The 26,727-nt window shown below is 40.9% G+C and overlaps 1 protein-coding gene across 1 annotated transcript in view; it reads left to right on the top strand.

The window, feature by feature from the left end:
• The window catches only part of CCDC66 (coiled-coil domain containing 66), a 72,297-nt gene that overhangs the window by 38,435 nt on the left and 7,135 nt on the right, over positions 1-26,727 (top strand). Inside the window, exons 9-14 of the mRNA XM_081105972.1 lie at positions 8,730-8,861; positions 10,843-11,072; positions 11,288-11,372; positions 13,827-13,988; positions 19,087-19,231; positions 19,707-19,838. Coding sequence (XP_080962098.1) covers positions 8,730-8,861; positions 10,843-11,072; positions 11,288-11,372; positions 13,827-13,988; positions 19,087-19,231; positions 19,707-19,838 — 886 coding nt within the window. The remainder of the gene's footprint in view (positions 1-8,729; positions 8,862-10,842; positions 11,073-11,287; positions 11,373-13,826; positions 13,989-19,086; positions 19,232-19,706; positions 19,839-26,727) is intronic.

The raw sequence follows: 26,727 nt of genomic DNA, 5'->3' as shown, positions 1-26,727 counted from the left end.
TAGCACTACCGATAAGGGGTGACAGATGAGTGCTTGAGATTCTATTGCAGTGAAAGTGAACGGGAATGCTACAGTGGGCTGTTATCCAAAGGAAAAGAGAAAGGGAAGGAAAGGAGCAGGTGAAGCCTGGGGCCTGGGTGGTTGGATAAGAAGAAAAACGAACTGGCTGTAGAAAGTAACGATTGGCTTCCATTGGGACCAATGGCCGTTCGGTAGTTCTAGGTTAACTGTGGTGTGTTGCAAGCTGATGATGGGAGATGGCCCATTGATATATTGCCCTGTGACCTTGTAAAAGGAGTTTGGGCGATTACTGGGGTGTTATAGTGATAGGACCTGGACAGGGAGGGAGGAGCTACCTATGTAAGGAGATTGAATATAAGAACAGAAAAGAAGGGAGGCTTGATTTGCCTGGGCTGTATAATAATTACCTAGAAGGGTGTCTGCCTTTTTGAGAAATATAGTTCCCTTTTCCTTCTTATAAGCTAGAGTGATTTTTGCCTGATTCCGTCTCTTGATTGATATAAGGATGGTGGTATTTGCTGAAGAAGAGTGTGAAAGGCAAAGCCAGCAATCCCTGGCAAGGGTTGAATTGGTCTGGATTAGGGAGGGAATGGGTAAGGTTAAGTGTTCATTTGAGATGAATGGAGGTGAGAAAGTTCCTAATGGGTGTAGGAGAGGATGGTTAGTATAGAATGAGAAGGAGAGCTAATCCCCACTTCCAGGGTCGGGATTGTCCCAAGGAGGGGGAAAGGGTTTGTTCGGGACCTAGAAAGAAGGAAGTCTCATCCCATGGGTAATCGAAGTCCCCTTGTAGAAGGAAGTCCCATAGAAAGGTGAGAATCCTGATGTAAACGGAGGGGGGACAGTAGCTAGGACCTGGAGGATTTGTATTGTGAGAGAAGGTGGGCTTCCGGGGAAGTCAGGGTTGGTAGGGTCAGTACATAGGGGGCACGTGCATGGGTGCTCACTCATTCGTCTTCTTCCTCTGGGATGTGGGCAAGGTGGAGTCTGATGGGCCCAATCTGGTGGCTGTAAAGTTAGGGGACTCCAGCTCATGTGATGGAGGTGTTCTGGGGATGGGTTTTAATCTGGAAAGGTGGAATCATGGGGTATATCCTGATAGTTTAGCTGCAGTTGGAGCAGTTAAGAGTACCTGATAAGGGCCTTGCCATGAGGGCTGTTAATTATTGATGGATTTCCTTTAGGAGGAGTAGGGGGGATGTCTCCTGTAAAAGTTGAGGGAAGACCTGATCAGCATGTTCTTCAGTAATTGTATGATGAGATTTAAAATGGGGACTTGGTCTCTGAGAGGGATCTCTGTGGAAGGGAAGTTTCCTAATAAGAAGGGTCTTCCATACATGAGTTCAAAGGGACTAAGAAAGGAGGGTGCATGGGGGGGATTGCCCTGATGTGCATAAGGGCTAGAGGTAGGAGAGTAGTTTAAGATTCTTTAGTTTTGAGAGTTAATTTAGTTAGGTGAGACTTAATTAAGGAATTTGCCTTTTCTACCTTGCCTGAAGATTGGGGCTAGTGGGGGAGGGGGATGTAAGTTCCACTGGATGTTCAGAGTAGAGGAGACCTGTTGAGTCATTTGAGATATGAAAATAGGGTCATTATCTAATTGTAATGAGGTGGGTCAGACATAGTGGGGAATGGCTTCTACCCAGCCTGAGACTGGGTTAAAAGATAATTTGGTTCTTTTAATAGGGGGCATGTGAGTGAAATCAGTTTTCCAGTTTTGTCCAGGGATTTGGCCCCTTGACTGATGAATGGGGAAAGAAGGAGGTCTAACCTGTCCTTGGGGAGATACTGAGTAATAAGCAGAACAGGTTTTGGTGATATCTTGCAGTAGGGAGACTAGGCTAGGACATGTGATGAAGGGGTTTAGGAGTTGTAAAAGCAGTCTTTCCTATATGTAGGGAATTGTGAATAGCCCGTAAGATATCATAGGCCTGTTCCTGGGGAAGGATATGTTTTCCCTGAAATTTTAACCATGGATCTTCCTGAGTGGCCCCAAGAGCTAATAGGGACTGAATTCCTCTGGAGTGTATTAGGGTGTTATATGAGGTATAGCTAATAGTTGGGGACAAAGGGGGTTCCTCTGAGCCGCTGCCTTGGCTTCCTGGTCTGCTTTGTTATTTCCCTGTATTACGGATTCATTCCTGACTTGGTGTCCTTTGAAGTGTATGACTTTTAAGAAGGCTAGAAAAGGGGAGAGAGGCTCCTAAATACCAAGCAGGAAGACCTATTGAGACTTTCAGTGATAGTGTCAAGGACTGTGAATGAGCGGTGGAAATAAAGTCTAGGCTCAGATATAAGGCCTTAAGCAACAGGAGAGAGCCTGGGTGGGGCTGTTTTAGCTTACTAGGAGAGAAGGGGTCCCTTTGGACATTGGGTGATCAGGTCCTGACTTAATGGACAACATAAAACCTTTTACCTATTCACAAATAACCAGCGGTAGCCAAAAAGTAAACAACCAGCATTTACATTTATGAACACACTCTAACTTTTAAGAAAATATACATCCAACAAAGTACAAGAGGTCTTCTATAATAAAAACTAAGAGCAGGAGAATTAAAACTTGTCTAGCAATCAGTGTTTCAGTATTTTATGTTATTTAAAAATATTTAGATGTTTATCATTTAACCCAGCAATGCTCCAAAGACTTTAAGTTATTAAGACTTTGGAAAATTATGTATAGACATATGAGGCTGGAGAAAAGGCGGGGAGGAGGGAGCAGGCCCAGTAGCCTGTTCTAGGACTGCAGTTTCCAGGTTTCTAGCAGCTTGTATTTAAACTGTCACATTTTTCCTTAGAGATAACATGCTAAGGTTTGGGTAATAATGAGTTCAACTTCTGATAGTAGCAGGACTGTTAAGTAAGCTTTTGCAGTTCTGTAGTAAAGATAGCTGTTCTTTGGGAAGAGGGGTTGAGAAAGTGCTGAGTTGAGAGCAGTTTTCAGAGTATTAAAGGGTGAGAATGCTGGCCTTGGAATCTAAAGGCTCAGTGAGGGGGGTCCCTTCGCCATGTCATGTCAGAGGAGCTTTGCAAGAAGACTAAAGTTAGGAACTCAGAGGCGAGAGTACCCAGCGAGCCTGAGAGAAGAGGAGGGGACAAGTCATGGAGGAGATAAGGCATTTACAGTCTAAGGATTGGCGCAGCTTTGTGGGGTGAGAATGAAACTGAGGTAGGTCATTTGGGACAGCTGGGTTTTATGAGGGGATGCATGGTATCCCTGGCCGGACACCGAGGGAGAATGAGAAAAGAGTGAATGGGGGTATTTAGTAAGATGCAGTGTAGAGGTGATGTGGCTAATGACTGAGGGGCTAGTCTGTCAACCCCCATAATAGAGACTGAGGACAAGGGTCCCAGTGAACTTGGGGAGGGCAGAGTAAGAGGCTGCTGTGTCAATTAAGACGAGATCGGCTTACCTGCCACCGCAGTCATTACCCGAGGCTCTGTCCTGGTGATGTAAGTCTGTGGGGCCTTGTCAAGGCCTGGAAAGCTTTAGTCTTCCGTGGCCAGTTCCAGGAGGTCTGGGAACTCCAAACCGGATCCAGAGGGTGGCCTTGCTGAGATCCAACCTGGAGGGGCCAGACTGCAGTCTGATTTCCAGTGGCCTTCCCTTTCTCACCTTGGGCAGGGCCCAGGTGGGGTCTCGGGCTTGGGCAGAACTTGGCTCAGTGTCCTTCCTTGTTGCATTTGAAGCATGGGCCCAGAGGAGGCTTAGCCCCTGACTTACCCTGGGTTGGAGGACCAGGACCGGCACTTCATTTGGGGTTCGTGAGAGCGGTGGCTAGGAGCTGGAAGGCCTCCTTCTGGGCCTCAGCCTTGGCCTGATCTCGCCTCTGTTTTTGGATTTGGGTCTCCTCATCTCTATTATTAAAAACCTTAAAAGCCAGGTTAATGAAGTCTTTCTGAGGGGTGTGTGGACCTGTGTCTATTTTTTGAAGTTTATGGTGTTTGTCGAGGGCTGATTGAGATATAAAATGGGTGTTCAGAAGAAGGGCTCCCTCTGGGGAAGTGGAGTCTAAGGTGATAAATTTCTGTAAGGCCTCCATGAGGCGGAAGAGAAAGAGAGCTGGGTTTTTGTCAGGGCCTTGAGTAATTTCATTAAGTTTGTCATAATTGACCATAATACCCTCAGTTCCCTTAGGAATAGAATGGGCACAGGAATAGAAGAGGCTGTTGAGGAGGGTGGTCTTTGGGTGGCCCAAGAGCAAGTGTTAGGTGGGAAAAGGCTGTTTTGGAGCTTGCATTTTTGGGACTTGGGCTCTCAGGAGCTGGGGGAGATGGTGGTTGCTGGTTAGGAGGGTCTGGGTTTGGGGGATCTACTGCAGGTGAGGGAGGGGATGTGTAAGTGGTTAGAGGTTGGTGGTCTGCTGGGTCAAAAGTAGATTCAGAATTAGAAGTGTTAGGGAGGGGTATGATGTTTTGTGTGAAGGAGAAAGACCTGATGGGTAGAGCAGGACTGAGAGAGAGGATTGGGATTAAAGGGTGAAAAAGGCCCGGACGTAGGGAATCTCTGACCATTTTCCATTGCAGTGACAGCAATTATCTAAATTGTGCAATGTGTTAAAATTAAAAGTGCCGTTTGAGACTTATTATCTAGTTTATATTGTGGCCAAACAGTGTTACAAAATAAAATGAGTTGGTTGGGCATGATCTCGCTCGTGAGTGTGCAAAGGGAGTGTTGGCATGGCTCACGAGAGAGGAAAGGTGAGTGACAGACCACAAATCCACAGTTGACTATTTAGGGCCGGTGTCCCACTGCTAAACAAATCACCATGAGAAATGAGAGGTGACCCTCTGGACTGGGCGTCCCCAATCTAGAAGGACCCAAAGCAAAATGGCTGAGGAGTCTTCTGGTCTAGCACTAGGACTTTTGAGACAAGAGACTTTCGAGAAGTCAGTGAGAGAGAGTGGGCAGAAGACTCTAGACAAGGGAAATTGTGGAACGTCAGTCACGTAGAGAAGATTGACTGGTGTGAGATGGAGGGACAGCAATGGAGGAGAGATTCCTGATCCAGCATCCTCCTTGGCTGGTTCAGGAGGGTCCTTAAGGGAGGGAGGCCTAATCAAGGCCAGCAACCGAGTCACCCGAGTAGGATTCAGAGGTAAGCCCAGGTCCAGCTGCCACTGCCTACTGCTCTCCGAGTAGCAAACTCAGGATGATCAAAGCCGGGATGGCTCCCTATCCCAGTGGAACCCTCCCAGGTTTCGGCACCAAATGTTAGGATCGTCGAAGGAGGAATGCATGAGGCCAAAAGGGGTAAAGAATTATGAATTTATTAGGTCATTTGGAAATCCAGATGAGCCGAGCCCTAAAATGGCATCAGCCCCCAAAGACGGGGAGTCAGAGGTTTTTAAAGGAATCTAGGTGGGCTTTTTCTGAGCGAGAATTCTCTGTGCAGGTCCGGATTCTGAGAAACTCCATAGGGGAGAGAGAATGGTCTTAGGAAGTGGAATGTGGTCTAAGCAAGTGGAATGTCCATTGTGAAGTGGCCTAAAGGTCAGTTCCCGGGGGAAGGGTTATCGATTCAATTATTTGATCAGACCTAATAATAATTGCTCTCTATTTTTCTGTTTCAAATTAATGTTCACCAAGTGAGACTTTGGTGTTAATTTTATTTCAGGGTGGCGGCCTGGGGGGAGAGAGGTCTTCCCCACATAGCGTGAAAATAGGCAAAGGGAAGTAAAAGACATGTGAGGTTGGCAAGAAGGTTTCTGGGCCTAGATGATCAGTGGGGGAAGAGTTCCCTGGAAAATCGACCAACCAGAATAGCAGACAAGTAACCTTGCTTGCCTGGGCTGGCTACGTTAACAAAATTATATATGCTCTCGCTTAAACCCAGTTCCTCACCATTTTCCTTCTCATCTTCCAGTGGATTTTTTTTTCGCCATTTTTTGGTTTTCCAACACACTTTTTCAACACCATCAGTTCTCTGGAATCCACCAAGCCTAAGGGGCGAAGGGGGTTGGATCACCACATCCTACTGTCTTTGGGAGAGGCAGGACTGGGAAGCTGTTTCACCTAGGAAGGCCAAAATCAAGAGTGAGGTGTAGGCCCGGCCATCATTGCTCAGTGGTTGAGCATTGACCTATGAACCAGGAGGTCACGGTTCCATTCCTTGTCAGGGCACATACCAGGGCTGTGGTTTGATCCCCAGTATGGGGTGTGCAGGAGGCAGCCGATCAATGATTCTCTCTCACTGATTTTCCTATCTCCCTGTCCCTTCCTCACTGAAATAAATAAACATATTTTTTTAAAAAGATTGAGGTATAGAAAGTTGTAAAATAGAAAAAGTGGAGTTCGTGAATTGGTTTTGTTTTTGAGGTGTTTTGTGGGGTTTTTCAGTTTTGGATGGCTATCATGAGGAATGTTTCCTTTGGTTTTAGCATGCTCCTCCTCCTCCCCTCCCCCTTGTTTTTTTTATTCAAGAGAATCTTCAGTCAATGGGATGGTCAGATCATACAGGTTGAGAACTCACTCCCCTCCAAGCATTTCATGAAAAAGCTGCTTATTAATCATGTAAACTATCACCAGGATGTGGAAAGTTTGACAAATCTTTTTAAATAAAAGAAGAAAAAAAGAATTCAACTGAAATGATTTATTCAGGTGGCAAGCAAGTGGGTGGTAATGGCTTTGTAAACATCCATGAATAAGAAATTGAAGACTGCCCTGAGCAGTGTGCTCAGTTGGTTGGAGCATCATCCCATACACCAAAAGGTAGCAGGGGTTCGATCCCTGTTGGGGTGTGTGTGCGAGACAAAACTATCCATGTTTTTCTCTTTCTTAAAAAAAAAGAATCGCCGAAACCGGTTTGGCTCAGTGGATAGAGCGTCGGCTTGCGGACTGAAGGGTCCCAGGTTCGATTCCGGTCAAGGGCATGTACCTTGGTTGCGGGCACATCCCCAGTGGGGAGTGTGCAGGAGGCAGCTGGTCAATGTTTCTCTCTCATCGATGTTTCTAACTCTCTATCTCTCTCCTTTCCTCTCTGTAAAAACTCAATAAAATATATTTTAAAAAAAAAAGAATCAATTAAAAAAAATTAAGACTTAATCCAGAGAGCTGATTATTAAATTTCCCACTCAGTTGTGTAAATATATGTGTATAAGACATTTTTTTGAGCAATTTTAGGAATTTTCAAGGTATTTTTGATTTGTGCTAAATAATTTGCAGCTCCACTGAAATTTGAAACCAGATCTGGTTACATCAAACTTCAGAAACTGATTACAGAATTCTAAGGTGATACAGTGCCAATGCTGAGAATTTCTTACAAGGAGTTCAGAGAGCCCACACATGTTTTTCTTTTCCATTTTGACCTCTAAAATAACATTTCTAGAGATAGAAGACTTGTTGAATCACTTACCTGAAGATAATCTTCCTTTTGAAGTTTCTCTTTTAGGCTTAAATAAATATGATGGCTTTTTTTTTTTAATCTGTTAAAGATATGTAGGCGTACCTGAGATATTAAAAGATTTTATTTTTGTATAAATATATCCTTTTATGAAAGTAATTGTAAACTATGAGCTTTTGTCTTTATTTCTTGTATAAACAAGGGCAGATAGTAACATTTGGAGGTTTATTGCCATTGTATTCTGTCAAACTATTTGGAATTACGTCTTGCAGTTATTTCACAACAAAATGCTTGTTGCTTAGCTGTTGCATTTAAGGCAATTTGAGTAGAATACAGTACATTCTTTTCTTTTTGTTAGAGCATACTAACTCTCATAAGGTAAAGCAACAACAAATTTTTATAGTACTTTTTTATTTTTTGCTTTCTTAGAATTCAAAATTTAATCTGGACACTATAATAAGTTTTTTGATAATTCTACTTTTTTATTATCATTGATTTTTTTGAGAGTGGAAGGGAAAAAGGGAGGAAGGGAGAGAGAGAGAAACATCAATGTGAGAGAGAAACATTGATTGGTTGTGTCCTGTATGTATCCCGACCAGGCATCGGACCCACAATTTGGGTATGTGCCCTGACTGGGAATTGAAGCAATAACCTTCCGGTGCACGGGATGACACTCAACCAACTGGGCCACATCAGTCACGGCACAATATATTTTTCTTATTGAAATGACATAGATTGTGATAGGGCTATAGTAGCAGAAATGGAAAAGAAGGGCATCCTAGAAAAAGACATTACTATTCAATAGAGAAAGTTGGTCTCCTATCCTCCTGGCTCTGGGTCCAAGGGCAATATTTTTTGTATTTTGAAGCCAAATGTAGAACAGTATTCATCTATTTTAAATTATCAATATAACTCCTTTCCAAATCTAAGTGAGACTATTTTAGGTTAGAATTTTGGAAACTATCATTGCTTTGGAGAAATAATTTTCTATTTTTTCATTAGAAAATTTCCTTTCCTTATACAGGGTAGGGTACAAGTAGGTTTACAGTTGTACGTATAGAAAATAATACAATAATTAATAATAATACAAGAATAAACTGTGTTTTTGTGTACTCAGAACTGTAAACCTACTTTCACCCACCCTGTATTTATCTTGTATCTTTTAGTATATGTTACAAATATGATTCTGAAAATCAAAACATATCTGCTTAATTCTTGTATACTAGAATTTTTTGTTTAAAATTATTTCTGTTCTTAGAAATAAATTTATTATATTAAATTTGTGTAAACTATGGTTAAGATTTGTAAATATAAAGTGGTTAGAAAAAAAAATCTGTACTTTAAATGGTATTGATGACTATTATTTAGGAAGCAGTCCTGCCAGAACACCCTTTCAGTGGTGTGAAACAAGAACAGCAGAGCAAATGGATTGAAGAGTTGAACAAACAAATAGAAGATGACGGGCAAAGAAAAATAGAAGAAAAAATTGTATCTTCAAAGGTAGCTTACAAAGTTTTATGGATATAAATGGAAAAAATAATTTCAAAGTGAAAAATGTTTTTTCAATTACAGTTGACATTCAATATTACATTAGTTTCAGGTATACAGCATAGTGGTTAGACATTTATATAATTCATGAAGTGATTCTCCCTTGCCATAAGTGTAGTACCCACCTGGCACCATACATAGTTATTATATTATTAGAGGCCTGATGTACGAAATTCTGCAAGAGTGGGCCTTCCTTCCCCCGGCTGATGGCACCGGCTTCCCTCTGGCACCCAGAACCCAGGCTTCCCTCCAGCCACCAGCAGGCACCCGGGCTTCGTCCAAAAGGACGTCCGGTCTAATTAGCATATTATGCTTTTATTATTATAGATTGAATACTAGTATATTCCCTGTGCTGTCTTTTACACCCTGTAACTATTCTGTAACTGCCGATTTGTACTTATTAATCCCTTTATCTTTTTCACTTAGCTCCCAAATCCCCTCTCATCCGGCAACTGTCAGTCAGCTTGTTCTCTGTATCTGTGAGTCCATTTCTGTTTTGTTTTTTTATTTTTGTTAATCCTCACCCAAGGATATTTTTTCCATTGATTTTTTTTATTTTTTGAGAGAGTGGAAGGGAGAGGGAAAGACAGAGAGAGAAACATTATTGTGAGAGAGACACATTGATTGGTTGCCTCCCACACACACCCCACCAGGGCCGGGGAGGAGCCTGCAACCGAGGTACGTGTCCTTGACTGGAATTGAACTCTGGACCCTTCTGTCTGCAGACTGATGCTCTATCCACTGAGCTAATCTGGGCTTTTTTTTTTTTTTTTTTTTTTAATATTTGACAGCCTGACTGGTGTGGCTCAGTGGTTGAGCATTGACCTATGAACCAGGAGTTCAGGGTTCGATTCCAGGTCTGGGCACATGCCTGGGTTGTGTGCTCTATACTCAGTGTGGGGCATGCAGGAGGCAGCCAAACAATGATTCTCTCTCATCATGATGTTTTTCTCTCTCTCCTTCTCCCTTCCTCTCTGAAATCAATAAAAATATATTTTTTTTAAAAATAGTTCACGTATAAGAAATCATGTGGTATTTTTCTTTCTCTGTCTGACTATTTACTTAGCATAATACCCTCTAGGTTCATCCATGTTGTTGCAAATGGTAAAATTTCATTTTTTTTATGGCTATTGTCCTATTGTGTGTGTGTGTGTGTATGTGTGTATGCATATATATATGCATCTCTTCATATATATATTTATATATATATATAATGTATGTATTTATATATATATAATATATATATTTATATACCACATCATCTTTATCCAGTTGTCTGTTGATGGACATTTAGGTTGCTTCCATATCTGGTCTATTGTAAATAATGCAACAATGAACAGAGGGATGCATGTATCTTTCTGAATTAGTATTTTTTATTTATTCAGATAAATACCCAGAAGTGGAACTGATGGGTCATAAGATAGTTCTGTTTTTAATTTTTTGAGGAACCGCCATACTTTTCCATAGTGGATGCACCAATTTACATTCCCACCAACAGTTACACAAGGGTTCCCTTTCCCCCATATCCTCACCAACATTTGTTGTTTGTTGATTTATTGATGCTAGCCACTTTGACTGGTGTGAATTTCAAAGTTTTTAATCTTAAAGATATTCTGAAACTATTTGACAAGACTAGATTATATGAGTTATTCTACATTTATTCTTGTGACCCTTTCATTGATGCATTTAATACTGCATTTTGCATAGTTTCTTGTAACTTTTTAGAAATTTCCTAATTCTTTGAATTTCTCTTATTCTCCAAGCTATTTATCTAAACGTATATGGAATCAATACAAAAGGCAGTTTTGTTAATTTTTATGATGCTTATTCTATTCTGCATGGTGACTTAGAAATCATGTTTGATTGTCATTTAAGATTTTATATGTGAGAACAATTGGAAACATTCTTAGCAATTCTTATTTGTCATAATTAGGGTGAGGAACATGACAGATGGGCAGTGCATTTTGATTCTCAGTCTCAGCTGTCCTCTCGGTCAACATACAAACAACCAGAGTACTTCTGTATCTCTCCGGACCCTCAGGAGCTGGCTGATGTCAGGAGTGTTTATACACCTACAACTGGAAGCCAGATTGAACCTTTAGAAGAGGAGTATATAGCAAAACCTGTTAGAGATGCAGCAATCCCAAACAGTCAAAAAACAAAGTAAGTTCATACTTCAGTATTTATTGATGTTTTAAAAAGTATGCTTTTTTAGGACTTATTATATTTATAGTATTTCAGTTGATATTCTATTTCAGGTTTGGTATTTTTCTGTAAAGTAGGAATGATTATAGATATATTCCAAACAAAAATGATTTAGTATCTTGTTAAATTCATATTTTGATGGTTTTAAATAGCTAATGTATCTATCTTGCCAGCTTTCTCCGTTCTATGACTGCTCTCTTGGACCCAGCTCAAATTGAAGAACGAGACAGGCGGCGACAAAAACAGTTAGAACATCAGGTATTGCATTGTAAAGTATTGTTCTTTGCCTTATTTATGGCCAATAGATACCTAAGTAAATGGAAATTAAAAATTCATTATAAACTTACAGCATTGGCCCTGTCCAATCCCTTGATCAATCTAATCCCTACTCTAACTGGCATTACATTAGGTTTATACTCATAGTACAGCTACCTGCTTTCCAGAAGGAAAGATTTTTAAAAATATGTTTTTATTGATGTTAGACACAGAGGAAGACAGAGGGGGAGGGAGAGAGAAACATCGATAGGCTGCCTCCTATATGTCTTCTACTGGGGATCGAGCCCACAACCCGGGCATCTGCCTTTCCTGGGAATCAAACCAGTAACATCTTGGTATATGGGATGATGCTCAACCAACTGAACCATACCGGCTGGCAGAAGGGAAGAATTTTTTTAAGCAGGAGAAAAGCATATAGATTTATTTATTTATTTATAATATATCTTTTATTGATGTTACTATTACAGATATCTACCATTTTCCTCCTCCCAGCCCCTCCCCACACCCCCAGGTCTTCACTACTCTGTTGCCTGTGTCCATGCATATCGATATCTATAAAAGGTTAATATGTTAAGTGTCCCTCTGGCTATGAAGTGTACTGACCACCAGCGGTAGACACTCAATGCAGGAGCTGCTGTGACGTGCACTGGTCATTTACAAAGAGACGGCACCACAGACCCGGTGCCGACAAAGCAATACTCAGCTTCCCCCAAGTGGGACACAGGCCCTGCCACCACCCTGGAGTGACAGCCCACCAAATCGCAGCCTATGCTGCCAAGACTCCATGGCACAAAATGCGGCCCATAGCCCAGCCCAGCCTGGAAACAGTGGCTGTGGGCACTGGGTAGTGACATAATGTAGCAACGCCCGTCTTCCTCTCCCTAGTGACAGGACATCTTACCTAATAGACAAACATGTAAATTGACCGTCCCTCCACTACGCTCACCAGTGAATCAGGAGAATATGCAAATTAACCCAACAAAGATGGTGGTTAATTTGCATACGCAGGTGTGGAGCTAAGACTGCAGGCTCCAGACGGAGCAGCGAAGACTGAAGGCTGAAGAGGCTTCGCTTCTCGGCTGCAGCCGGAGCGAAGGCCTGGGTCCCGGGTGCCAGAGGAAAACCGGTGCCAGCAGCCGGGGGATGGAAGGCCTATTGCATGAATCTCTTCGTGCAACGGGTCTCTAGTTTAACAATAATCGGCACCATGGACCTGGCACCCACAAAGCAAAACTTGGCTTCCCCCAAGTGGGACACAGCCCCGCCACCACCTGGAGCGACACCCCAACAAATTGCAGCCGACGCTGCTGAGACCCGATGGTGCAAAATATGACCCCCAGCCCAGCCCGGAAATAGTCGCTGTGGGCACCGGGTAATGACCTCATGTAGCAATGCCTGGCTTCTTATCCCTAGTGACTAGCCTCCTTGCAGTTTCTTCAGCCCAGGAACACAACTTGTATAATAGCCAGGTGGAAACATTTTACACTTTAATCAAATATCTGTGAAGTGTTTTCACATGTCTCATCTCATTTGATCCTCACAGAAGGCCTGGAGTAGGTAGATAGGAGACTCGGTGGAATCCTATTTTCATTAGCCAGAAAACGGAGATTTAGAAACTTGACCCAACTGAAAAGAAGTAAGAAATGGTGGACCTTGAAAATGACTTCAGGTTTTCTGACTGCGCAGAATATAGTCAAACACTGCTGCAGTTAAGTATTTTACTCTTTGTTCTCCCTGCGTGATCTACAATAATAATCTTTGTGTTGATATTTACTGCTGTGTTGCTGACAATTACCTGAAAGAGAAGTTGGGGTGCTTCACTGGGCTGGAAAAAGTTTAGCTAAATCAGAAAGCAGGTCTAATTAAGCAAGTTTATTTTATATATAAGAGGCTTAGTTGACTCCCGCATGCATGATACAGACAAAGCTCTCAGTGGCGCCAATCACACATGTGTTTCGATCTGTCATTTGTTGATCGTGAGTTTGGTTGACACTTATGTTGTAGAGAAAGGGCAAATAGCGATATCAAAATATTGTAATTAATTTCCTTTTGATGTGCACAAATTCATGCACTGGGCCACTAGTAAGTATATAAGTTCTTTGGTTTATCTCTTCTCTTTGGGTCTTATTTTGTTAATCAGTTCATTTTGTTCATTAGATTCCGCAAATAAGTGAGATCATGTGATATTTGTCTTTCCCAGATTGGCTTAATATTTTGAGAAGATTTTTAATATATAGATTGCATATATGAAATGGTACTAAATCTTACGTTAATATTGGATATTTTTAGTTCTCCTGAATTCCGTCAGGATGAGAATTACTTTCTGTATACTGAGAAACTTATTTGTTTTGGTGTTTGGTTTAGAAACACCAAAGCAAATGTATCCTGGGTTTTTTTAAGTTTGTGGCAGTGATTTATATGATTATTTATGTCTAGAAAGCCATCTCTGCTCAGGTAGAAGAAAAGCGTAGGAAGAAGCAGTTGCAAGAAGAGCAAAGAAAGAAGGAAGAACAAGAAGAGGAGCTTCGCCTAGTACGGGAACGAGAAGAGATGCAGAAACAGTATGAAGAAGACATACTTAAGCAAAAACAAAAGGAAGTAGGTATTTATATTCTAACTGTAATATTTTAGAGTAAAAGTGGATGTGTTCTTAAAGTAAAAATAACCGAAAGTTAAACATTTTCATGTATTTTGAAATTGTAAAGCTTTATGGGGAAACATTAAAGATTTGCATAAAGAAAGTTATGAAAGTTAAGGAGCATTCTGGAGAAGGTTTTATTTCAAATGATTAGTGATTAGTTCACAAATGTTATATTGCTTGGGTTTTTTTCTCCACTAAGAAGGAAGTCAAGATGAGTTATAGCACAAAACAAAAATTATCCATGTGCTTGGTCTTGAAATGTTTTCTAAGTGATTTTTAATATATTAATGTTCTAGAAATGTTAAGAAAATGATTGGCCTTTTTGTCTTTATTCTCTGGTGAATAGGAGCATTTATATGTAGAGTGATTGACAGGGATTGATAATACAGTTTGTTGCTATGTTAGAGGTTTCCTCTGTGCTAATTAAGGGTCTTTTAAAAAGACTAGATATCCAAAAATTTAATACGTGAAAATAAAAAGAGTAGATATCTGGTTGGCTTGGAGAATTGCTATATTAAATGGTACAGACAGTATAGGTATGGTGGTGTCAAGCTGAGTTGACAAAGAGCAACTCATACATTGACATCAATTACCAAAGATTCTTTTTTTTTTTTTAATATATTTTATTGATTTCTTACAGAGAGGAAGGGAGAGAGATAGAGTCAGAAACATCGATGAGAGAGAAACATCGATCAGCTGCCTCCTGCACACCCCCCACTGGGGATGTGCCAGCAACCAAGGTACATGCCCTTGACCGGAATCAAACCTGGGACCTTTCAGTCTGCAGGCCGACGCTCTATCCACTGAGCCAAACCAGTCAGGGCTCAATTACCAAAGATTCTTGAGGTTTACAAAGTAGAACATAGAGCACTTCCTTTGGAGTAGGGAGGTGGGGCTGAAAGCAAACATTTCTTGCCTTTTGCACTTGCAACCTTCAAAATTAGTGAAGGGACACATGGTCTGGGTTCTGATTTCATTATGTTGAATAGGCTGAGTCAACTACTATGAAATAGTTAACTATGTGTTGTTTTTTCATGTATAACTATATACATGAAGAAAATCAAAGTATCTTTTGCTTGAATTGCAATAAATGCCCATAAGATTTGTGTTTTACCTCTTAGTAATCTATTTTTAATCTTAATAGAATTCTGATGGAATTGACCATTGGTTTAGAAACTTTGAAAGCTTTATTAGTATAAATTGAATGTAAACTAGTTCTTATATTTGTGGTCTAACGAAGCTGTAGAAAAAGTTTAAACTTCTGGTCAAGATGTTGGAGTAGGTAGATGTGCTCATCTCCTCCCACGATTACATCCAAATTACAGCTAAACTGCAGAACAGCTATCATTGATTATCACCTGAAGTCTAGCTGAACAGAAGTCTTATAACTAAGGATATACAGAAGAAGCCAGGTGGAGACTGGTAGGAAGCACAGAGATGTGGATCTGGCTGTTTCCACACCTGCATGTAGTGGTTAAAAATTGAGAGGGATGTCTCAGCTGCAGAGGTCCCCCTGAGGAGCGAGGAGTCCCAGCTCCATAGCAGGCTCCCCAGCCCGGGGTTCCATTGCCAGGAAGAGAAGTCCCCCCTAACTTTGACTTCAAAACCAGCAGAGATTGTGGAGTAAGATGGAGGTGTCCTGGAGTGCACAGACTTACTTGCTGACAGTCACTCACTCTGATCTTCAGCTCTGGGGCAGCAACTTGAAAAGCTCAGTGGACATATGGAGTAGAACTGAATTGTCTGGCTTCAGGCCAAGGGTTGTATGGTCAGCTTTCTCCTAGACTTAAGTGCTGGCAGAAGCCATTGTTTCTTTGTTGTGCCCAACCCACACCCAGCCTGCAGGCTTAAGCGATGCCAGATCTGACTACTCATCATTCTGGCTAATAGCAGTCATCCCATCTGTTGATTCCCTGACACCCTGCCCCACCCAACTTTTGGGCCCACCCAAGTTGCTTCCAGTGGCTTTTCCATACAAACAGCCTGTCTTAGCTCATGCCTCAGACAGTCCTGAAATCTCAAGGGTTCACAAATTCCAGATAAGTAACATCGGGCCTCAATGTGTTCTGTATCTCTTGCTAGGCAGCCCCAACTCTGGCACTAGTGGCAGCTTGCCTCAGTTCACAGCTTAGCCTCTCCCACGTACCACCAAGCCCAGCATCAATGGCAACCATCCTCAGATCACTTTGTCTTATACCAAGTGGCCCCGGGCAAGGCATAGGCAGTAGCCTACCTTGGCTGCACCAGAGCCTCTCCTAAGATGCTCCAGAACAAATACACCCAGTGCCAGCTTCAGACCACACCAGAGTACCACCCAATCACCTCCACAAAGGATACACCGAAACGGTAGACTCTGCAGGCACCAGAGCCTTGATAAAATTAGGGTAAATCCCTGCACAAGAGTTCCTGTGCTGTAAACAAGGCCAGCCTTCACAACCAGTCAGCCTGAGGGTCAATTCCACAGAACACACAACCCACACATAGGACCAGGTAGATTGAGCCAGTCAGTACCATAGGACACCTATTACATAAGGCCACTGTACTAAGACTGGGAGACATAGCAGTTCTACATAATACATATAAATAAATGCAGGAAGGCAGGCAAATGAGGAGACTAAGAACCATGTCCCAAATGAAAGAACAGAACAAAATACCAGAAAACTAATTAAATAAAATGGAGACATGCAGTCTACGAGATGTAGAGTTCAAAACACTGGTTATAAGGCTGATCAGTGAAATTCAGGGAAGAATGAATAGTTAGATTATCTCAGTGAGAACTTCAACAAAGAGACAGGAAACATAAAAATGGAGATAGAAAATATAAAAAAAGAGCCAATCAGATGTGCAGAATACAATGACTGAAATGAAGAATATATTCAAGGGAATCAACAGTAGTTTAAATGAAGCAGAGATTTGGAAGATAAAGTAGCAGAAAATCAGTCAGGACAGCAACAAGAAAAAAAATCCCCCAAAATGAGGCTACATTAAGGGGTCTCTGGGACTACTTCAATCATACTAACATTCTTAACACAGGAGTACTAGAAGGGGAAGAGAGAGCAAGGAACTGGAAATCTATTTAAAGAAATAATGATGGGAAATTCTCCTAAACTGGTGAAGAATATAGACATACAAGCCCAGGAAGCACTGAGAGTCCTAAACAAGATGAACCCAAAGAGGACCACACCAAGACACATCATAATTAAAATGTCAAAGGTTAAAGACAAAGAGAATCTTAAAATCAGCAAGACAAAATCAGTTAATTACGTACAAAGGAGCTACCACAAACCGTCAGCTGATTTCTCAAGGAAACTGGTAGGCCAGAAGGGATTGGTAATGAAATATTTAAAGTGATGAAAAGCAAGGACCTACAACCAAGATTACTTTATCTAGCAAAGCTGTCATTTAGAATCAAAGGACAATTAAAGAGTTTGTCAGATAAGAAAAGGCTAAAGGCATTCATCATCAAACCAGTATTACAAGAAATGTTCAAGGGACATCGAACATTTGTAATTCAAAAGACAAAAAATAAAAATATAAAACATGAGTAACTACATACCTACCAATAGTTACTTTAAATGAAAATCAATTAAATGCTCCAAATGAAAGAAATAGGGTGGCTGAATGGATAAGAAAACAAGACCCATACATATACTACATACAGGAGACCCGCTTCAGCTAGGAAGACACAGACTGAAAATAAAGCAATGAAAAAAGATATTTCATGCACTGGAAACAGCAAAAAAACTGGGGTAGCAATATTTATATCAGACAAAATAGACTGTAAAACAAAGGCTATAGCAAGAGACAAAGAAGGATCCAGCAATTCCACTTCTGGGTATTTATCTGAAGAAACCCCAAACACTGATTCATGAAGACATATATATCCCTATGCTCATTGCAACATTATTTACAGCAGCCAAGATATGGAATTAAACTAAGTGTCCATTAATAGACAAATGTGTAAAACAGGTGGTACATATGTACAATGGAATATTACTAAGTCACAAAGAATGGAATCTTGCCATCTCCAACAACATGGAATTGATGTAGAGGGAATTATGCTAAATGAAGTGAGTGAGTTAGAGAAAAGTCAATACCATGATTTCACTTGCATGTGGAATCTAAAAACCAAAATAAACAGCACATAGAGAGACTCATAAATAAAGAGATAATTTTGATGGTTTGGCAGATGGAGGGGAGGGTTAGGTGAAAAAGGGGAATGGTTTAAGATGTGCAAATTGCCAGTCATAAAAACAGTCATGGGGATGTAAAGTACAGCAGCGGGAATATGGTCAATAATATTGTAATGTCTATGTGGTGTCAGATGGGTAGGTACTACTAGACTTGTTGGTATGTTGTAAGTATATAAATGTCTAGTTACTATGTTGTACTCCTGAAAGTAATATAATATTGTATGTCAACTCTAATTGAAAAATAGCCTGGCCAGTGTGCCTTAATGGTTGAGCGTTGACCTATGAACCAGGAGGTCACGATTCGATTCCTGGTCAGGGCATATACCTGAGTTGTGGGCTCTATTCCCCATGGGGGTCATGCGGGAGGCAGCCAATCAGTGATTCTCTCTCACTGATGTTTCTAGCTCTCTTTCTCCCTTCCTTTCTGAAATCAATAATAATAATCTTAAAAAATTAAAATTGTATAAACCAACAACAAAAAAGACAAAAACCCAATGGAAGAATGAGCAAAAGTCTGGAACAGGTACTTTACCACTTTACAGAAGAAAAACAGCCAGTGAATATTTAAAAAGTAGCTCAGTCCCATTTGTTATCAGTGAAATGTAAATTAAAACCACAATGAAATGCCATTTTATATCTACCAGAGTGACTAAAATTAAAGACTGACTGCTTTTAAAAAAAAAAAAAGATATTAAAATGTAAGCTACCAAAGGGAAGGAATTTTCTCTGTTGACTCTTCTAGTATCTTGAATACAACTGGGTACATAGAAGGAGCTTAGAAAATATCTACTGAGAGAGAATATTTAAGTTTGTATGTGTTTGGTAATTTACTTAATACATTTCTTTACTTTAATATTGATAGGAAATTATAACTGTCAAGACAAATGAACTCTTCCAGACAGTGCAGAGAGCACAGGAGCTGGCACAGAGACTAAAGCAAGAACAGAGGATCCGAGAATTGGCTCAAAAGGGACATGACCCTTCTAGGCTGATTAAAAATCTTGGCGGTAAATACTTAACTAGAATTCTATTTGTAATGTTTTTTGAAGTTGATTTTAAATAATTGACTATTTTTAATACTTTTAACACAACTATTAATTAAATATTTTTAAAAGAATTTTAGACCTTGAACTAATATATCTTTATAATACATATTTTATTTGGGAAATTGTCTTAAGAGTACAACTAAATAATAATATACTTTTCACCTATGTTTTTTTATTTTGCTCAGAGTATGTAAAGTGAATATTTTGTACCTATTTTTATCGAGACATCTATTGAGTAGTCTCCCTATATTCAAGAAGGGATTAGAATGAAGGTAACTTTTTATAAGAAACATTAGGCTAGCCCTTCTAAATTATTTTGCATTGTTCATATTGATTAATTAAAGACTTGCGCATAGTTACTGCTACTCATAATTTCTATTAATATTCTTGAACTATTATGTTATCACAAAATTTATTTCTCTTCCATTTGATACAGTTCAAGTGGAATTTAATGAATCTACTAAGAACATTTCAAATTCAAGACATGGCTTGGATGAAGTCAGTGGTAAAATGAACACCTGTATCAATTCTACGAACTCTCCTAAGAAGGATACTGGTGTGCAAACAGGTATTTGTTTAGAAATTGTTATTTGGTTTAAATTTTACTTAAGATTAAAGTCATAATTGTAATTAAGTTCAAGTAATTTAAAGTTTAATAATTTAAGGAAGTCAAAGTTTTTGGTAAGTTAAAAAGTAAAAGGATCTCTTGGTTTTTCACTTCTTTATAACAATTTTATTGAGATATAATCCCATAGTATAAAATGAAACCTTTTTATAAACTAGTGTTTTTTAAAGAGTACAGTTCAGTTTTTGTATTGAGTTGTATAACCATCATCACAATGAATTTTAGAACATTTTTATCACTCTAAAAAGAAACCCAGTACCCATCAGCAGTCATTCCATTTCCTCCCTCCTCTCCATGTCTAGGCAACCCACTAATCTACTTTCTAGCTCTAGATTTGCCTATTCCAGACATTTCATATAATTGGAATCATACCTAATGTGTGGTCTTTTTGTGTCTGGGTTTGTTTTTTTTCACTTTATCATAATGTTTTAAAGTTCATCCATGTTGTGTTATGGGTTAATACTTCATTTTCTTTTATTACTGAATAATACTCATTTTATGAATTTCCTACAATTTGTTTATTCCTTCATTAGTTGATGGGCATTTGGGTTACTTCTAATTTTTGGCTATTATGAGTATACTGCTATGAACATTCATGTGCAAGTTATTATGTAGAGATATACTTGCAGGTGTCTTGGGAGAGATGAATAGCATTGCTAAGCCATATAGTAACTATGTTTAGCATTTTGAGGAACTATCAAACTGTTTTCCAGAATACTTGTACCATTTTATATTTCCACATCTGCAGTGTATGAGGGTTACAATTACTCTATATCTTTGTTCACAATTATAATTGTGAACTAATGATATTGAGTAACTAATTATGTTGAGCATGTTTTTACATGCTCATTTAAAAGTTTTACATAGTAATAAGGTAATATCCATGTGAGGTGGGTACCATTATCATAGGTCTTCATGCTTACATGAATTCTTTCAGGCCTCTACCTATCTATCTCAAAAATCATTTTTTCTGTTTTTAAAATAACTTTCTGCTCTCTTTACCTTTTTTTTCAATTGATGTATAATCGACATGTATATTAGTTTCAGGTGTACATCATGATTTAAAAATTTTATATTTTTGAAATGATCACAAGAACATTTAGCACCATAGTTAAAACTTTTTCTTTTCATGAGATCTTTTAAGATTTATGCTTTTAGCAACTTGCAAATATTCAATATGGTATTTTTAATACAATTGACCATTGAACAACATGGGTTTGAATTGCACTGGTCCAGTTATATGTGGGTTTTTTCTAATTGACTTGTGTAGCTCCATTGATCCACACAGTTTCAAACCCGTGTTGTTCAAGGGTTACTCTGCTGCCAGAAATCTGAATATGCAGGGCCAACTGAAGTTATATGTGGATTTTCAATTTTGCTGGAAGTTGATGCCTCTAACCTTCACAGTTGAATGGTCAGCTGTAGTTACCATGATGTAAGTTATGTCTCCATGTCTTATTGTATAGCTGGTAGCTTGTTTGTTTTGACCCTTCTTTCACCCACTTCCTCTACCCCACCAACTGTTCTCTATATCTATGTGTTTGTTTTTTTGTTTCCACATATAAGTGAGATTATTAGTATGTGGTGTTTGTCTTTCTCTGACATATTTCACGTAGCATAATGTCCTCAGGGTCCATCCATGTGACTCAAATACTAAGATTTCATTTTTTTATGGCAGAATAATATTCCATTGTGTGTATGAGTATTGTATGTATTCATACTAAATTTCTTCATTCATTCATTCATAGACACTTAAGTTGCTTCCCTATCTTAGCTATCTACATATATATCAGCCTAAGCAACTGAACAACCGGTTGACTGCAGCCGCTTCCCCTCCTTAGACGCTCCATAAGGATGAAATAAAAGCGGCTGCCAGGTGGCTCCCAACAACCAGTGCTAAGGTCAGTGGGATGGATCCAGATCCCAGGCTGGCAAGGGTGTCCCACTGCCCATCCAGAGGGCCAGAGCTTCCCCAGATCAGGACTGACTGGGCGTGAGCTGCAGCAGGCACAGTGGGGACAGGTTGAGCAGGAGCGGCAGGCGGCATTGGATTGTCGGTTTCATCCTGATCCCCGCAGGCCATGCTGAAGGACTCTACCTGTGCATGAATTTGTGCACAGGGCCTCTATACTAATAAAACGGTAATATGCTAATTAGACCAAATGTCTTTTGGACGTCCTCCCTGACAAAGCTAGGGGTGTGGCTGGCCTGCAAACTGCCCAGGGCCACGCCCCCCAGTGGGGACCCCCACCCTGATTGGAGGAGTGGCCGACCTGCAAACCACCCCAGGCCCATCGTCGCTCAGGCTGGCCCCGCCCCCCAGCGGGGACCCCCACCCTAATTGGCATGGCCAGTCTGAAAACTGCCTGTGGCTTCTCGCCCAGGCCAGCCTCCACCCCCAGCAGGGACCCCCACCCCGATCCAGGGCCCCCTTTAGGGGAGGCCAGCTGACCCCCACCCATGCACCAGGCCTCTATACTAATAAAAGGGTAATATGCGAATTAGACGGGGACACCTTCTGGACATCCTTCCAGACAAAGCCATGGTGGCAGGGCCAAGGCAGAGGCGGTTGGGGGCAAGCAGGCCGGCGGGGGGGGGGGGGGGGGGTGCAGCAGTTGAGGGCAAGCAGGCCGGCCGAGTGGTTAGGGGCGAGCAGGCAGGCAGGAAGGTAAGTGGTTAGGAGCCAGTGGTCCCGGTTTGCAAGAGGGATGTCCAACTGCCAGTTTAGGCCCTATCCCTCAGGGGTGTCCCAGATTGGAGAGGGTGCAGGCCGGGCTGAGGGACACCCCCCCCCCCCGTGTGCACGAATTTCATGCACTGGGCCACTAGTCCTATATATGCAAAGTGATCCTAATGGCAGAATGACTGCTAGACCAGTCACTGTGCGGTGCCCTGACCATCTCTTGGTTGTTTTCCTGGCCGGCAGTCTCCAATTGCCTGATGGCCACCCATGGCAGGGGTGGGGCCGGCAAGCAGGCGGGAACAGCCGACCTCTCAGTTCCTTCCCCCAGCCATCAGGCACAGATCACCCAATAGCAAAAGCGGAACCAGGGATTGGTGGCAGTGGGGGGGCGGAGCCGGCTGCAAGCAGCTCGGGAAGATGGCCCTGATAGGCCAGGCCTAGGGATCATACCTGCACACAAATTCCTTGTGCTGGGCCTCTAGTATATACTAGGTGTACAGTGTACAGGTTAATAATGAGGATTTTGTAACTAAAGAAAACATGATAATTTCAAGGGAAACATCAAAAGTGCTTTATTCAAAGTAATGTCTATCGCTAGCTACACATTTCCTCATCCTTCAGGTAATTTGTAGATACCGTCCCAATAGAACTTTTCTTGTTTTGAGGCAAACCATTCAGAGACCCAATTTTCCACTTCTTCAAATGTTTTAAAGTGCTGCTCAGAAAGTGCATGTGCCATCAATCAGAACAAGTGGTAATCTGAAGGAGCAAGGTCTGGTATATACCGTAGGTGGGTTAACACTTCCTAGGCAAGATCTTTTAACGTATCTTTAACTGGTTTTGAAGTGTGTGATGGTGTGTCATCATGAAGCAAAATTACTTTGCCGTGGCTTCTGGAACATTCAGGTCGTTTCATCATCAAAGCGTGGTTCAAATTGATTATTTGTTGTCGGTAGCAATCAGTATCAACAGTTTCACCTCATTTTAGAAGCTCATAATACACCACCTCTTCCTGATCCCACCAAACACAGAGCATTGTCTTCTCTCAGAAGCGATTTGGCCTTGCAGTTGATGTTGATGGTTGACCTGGATCAACCCATGATTTTTGTGCATTTGGGATTCTCAAATCCCCTTTTCATCGCCAGTCACAATTCGATTTCTTTTGTGCCATTGAAGCAACATTTTACTGATGACTTCTCAGTTTTCCATTTGTCTTTGATTCAGTTGATGTGGCACCCATTTTCTTTCCTTTAAAATCTTTCCCATTGTTTGTACACGATTGGAAATTGTTTGCTGAGCAACATTTAATCTTTCTGCAAGTTGTTTTGGAGTTTGACACAAATCTTCATCCAATAATGCTTGTCATTGTTAGTCTTCAAAATTTTTTGGTTGACCTGGACGTTCTTTGTCTTTCATATCGAAATCATCACTTTTAAAGCGTTTAAACCAGTGTTCACAGTATCTTGAGATGGAGCATGTTCACCATAAGCTTCCTGAAATATTCAGCAGCATTTCTCTTCAAAATAATGAATTAAAACTTCCCGCAAATGCTCTTTTTTTGGCATGAAATTTGACATTTTTAAGTGTAAAAATATCTATGATGTTAACACCTTCAGCAAATTTGACATAAGTTTTGAAGCTTGTCAATACAACAAAATAGCATACATATCAAACCGCATATATATCAACATATGTGTTACTACACCTAGTAAATAAAAGCCTATGTGACCATTTGGTCACTATGACACACACTGACCACCAGGGGCAGATGCTCAACACAGGAGCTGCCCGCTGGCAGTCAGTGCGCTCCCATAGTGCGAGAGCCACTCAGCTGACTGATGAGTGGCAGACGCTTGGGTTCATAGCTGGCGAGCACAGCGCGACAGCGTGAGCCTCTCCTGCCTCTGTGGCATTGTCCTACTGAGTGGCAGCAGGCACAGCAGGGCCGGGATGAGTGGAGCGTTATGGCGCCCGGCCCAGCCTTGGGTTCCTCCCTGGCTGCCTGCTGCTTCACACACTACTGCGTTGTTGGGGGATGGTAGACTGCTGGTTTCAGCCTGATCTCCGCAGGCCCTGGAGATTGGACGGAAACCGGTAGTCCAATATCCTCTAAGGCAGTGGTTCTCAACCATCTGGCCCTTTAAATACAGTTCCTCTTGTTGTGACCCAACCATAAGATTATTTTCGTTGCTACTTCATAACTGTAATGTTGCTACTGTTATGAATCGTAATGTAAATATCTGATATGCAGGATGGTCTTAGGTGACCCCTGTGAAAGGGTCGTTTGACTGCCAAAGGGGTCGCGACCCACAGATTGAGAACCGCTGCCTTAGGGGTCCCGGATTCTAAGAGGGTGCAGGCCAAGCTGAGAGACCCCACCATTGCACGAATCTGTGCACCGGGCCTCTAGTCTTGAATAAAAGTGGCGAGAGTGAGCAAACTTTGTCTTGTTCCTGTCTTAGAATAAGCTTTCAACTTTTCACCATTGCATATGTAAACCTCTGTTATGTTGAGGTACATTTCCTCTCTACTCACTTTGAGAGTTTTTATTATAAACTAGAGGCCAGTTCATGAAATTTGTGCACTGGGCGGGGGGGGGGGGGACCCTTCAGACTGGACTGCACCAACTCGCAGTCTGGGAGCCCTTGGGGGATTTCCGACTGATGGCTTAGGCCCCCTCTCTGTGGGCCTAAGCTGTCAGTTGGACATCCTTTGCGTTGCCACGGAGGCGGGACAGTCTCCTGCCATCGCTGCTGCGCTTGCCAGCTGAGCCCCGCCCAGGGCTTCTGACTGAGTGGCACTCTGCCTATGGGAGCACACTGACCACCAGGGGGCAGTTCCTGTGTTGCTGTCCCCTGGGGGTCAGTGCGCATCATATTGACCGGTTGTCCCGTTGTTCGGTCTATTTGCATATTAGCCTTTTATTATATAGGATGTAAGTTGAATTTTGTCAAATGCTTTTCTGCCTCTGTTGAGATGATCATATAATCTGTATTCTTTATTTATTAAAGTGGTATATCTCATTGATTGATTTGTGTGTACTGAACCATCCTTGTATCCCTGAAATAAATCAAACTTCCTCATGGTGTATAATTATTTTAATGTATTGTTGAATTCACTTTGTTAATATTTGCTGGTGATTTTTGCATGTGTGTTCATGAGGGGTATTGGGTTGTGATTATACTTTCTTGTGGCATACTTTTCTGGTTTCAGTATCAGGGTAATATTCATTTCATAAAATTAGCTTTGAAGCATTCCCTTATTCAATTTTCTTGTTAAGGTACTGGTAATAATTCTTTGAATGTTTGGTATAACTTACTAGTGAAGCCATCTGGTTGTGGACTTGTTTGTTGGGAGGTTTTTGATTACTCATTCTCCTTACTAGTCTGTTTAAATATTCTATTCATAATTTAGTCTTGTTAGATTTATGTTGCTAGGAATTTATCCATTATAGATTCTAAAATCTCTTGGTATATTATTTTTCATAGTCTTCTCATGATTCTTCACATTTCTGTGGTATCAGCTATAACATAGCTTTCATTTTTGATTTGAGATCTTTTTTCTTGGTGAATCTAGCTGAAGATTTGTCAATTTTATCTTTTCAAAGAACCAGCTCTTAGTTTCATTTATCTTTTCTATTGTCTTTTTAGTCTCTATTTTATTTCTGCTGTGTTATTTCCTAATGTCTACTAACTTTTTTTAAAATTCTTTATTAGTTAAGGTATTACAAATGTGTCCTAATCCCCCCATTAAACCCCCATCTCCCCCCCCCCCTTCATGCTACGTCTACTAACTTGTCATTTTTCTTTTTCTAGTTCCTTATGGTATAGATTGAGATTTTTCTTGTTTCTTGATGTAGGCATTTATTGTGATGAACTTTCCTCTTGGAATTGCTGTTACTACATCTCATAACTTTCGGTTGTTGTATTTCCATTTTGTCTTAGGGCATTTTTTGAAATTTTTTTGATTTCCTCTTTGACCCATTGGTTATTGAGTGGCATGTTGTTTAATATCCACATGTTTGTGATTTTTCAGTTTCCTTCTAATTCATTTTTAGTTTCATACTATTGTGGTTGGAAAACAGTGTTTGGTATTATTTCAGTCTTCAAAAATTTATTGACCTGTTTTGTGTTCTTACGCATGATCTAT

This window comes from Myotis nattereri (assembly GCF_964212035.1).
Source record: "Myotis nattereri genome assembly, chromosome: 14".
Taxonomy (NCBI): domain Eukaryota; kingdom Metazoa; phylum Chordata; class Mammalia; order Chiroptera; family Vespertilionidae; genus Myotis; species Myotis nattereri.
Note: the sequence above shows the minus strand (reverse complement) of the source record. Positions and strands in the feature narration are given on the sequence as shown.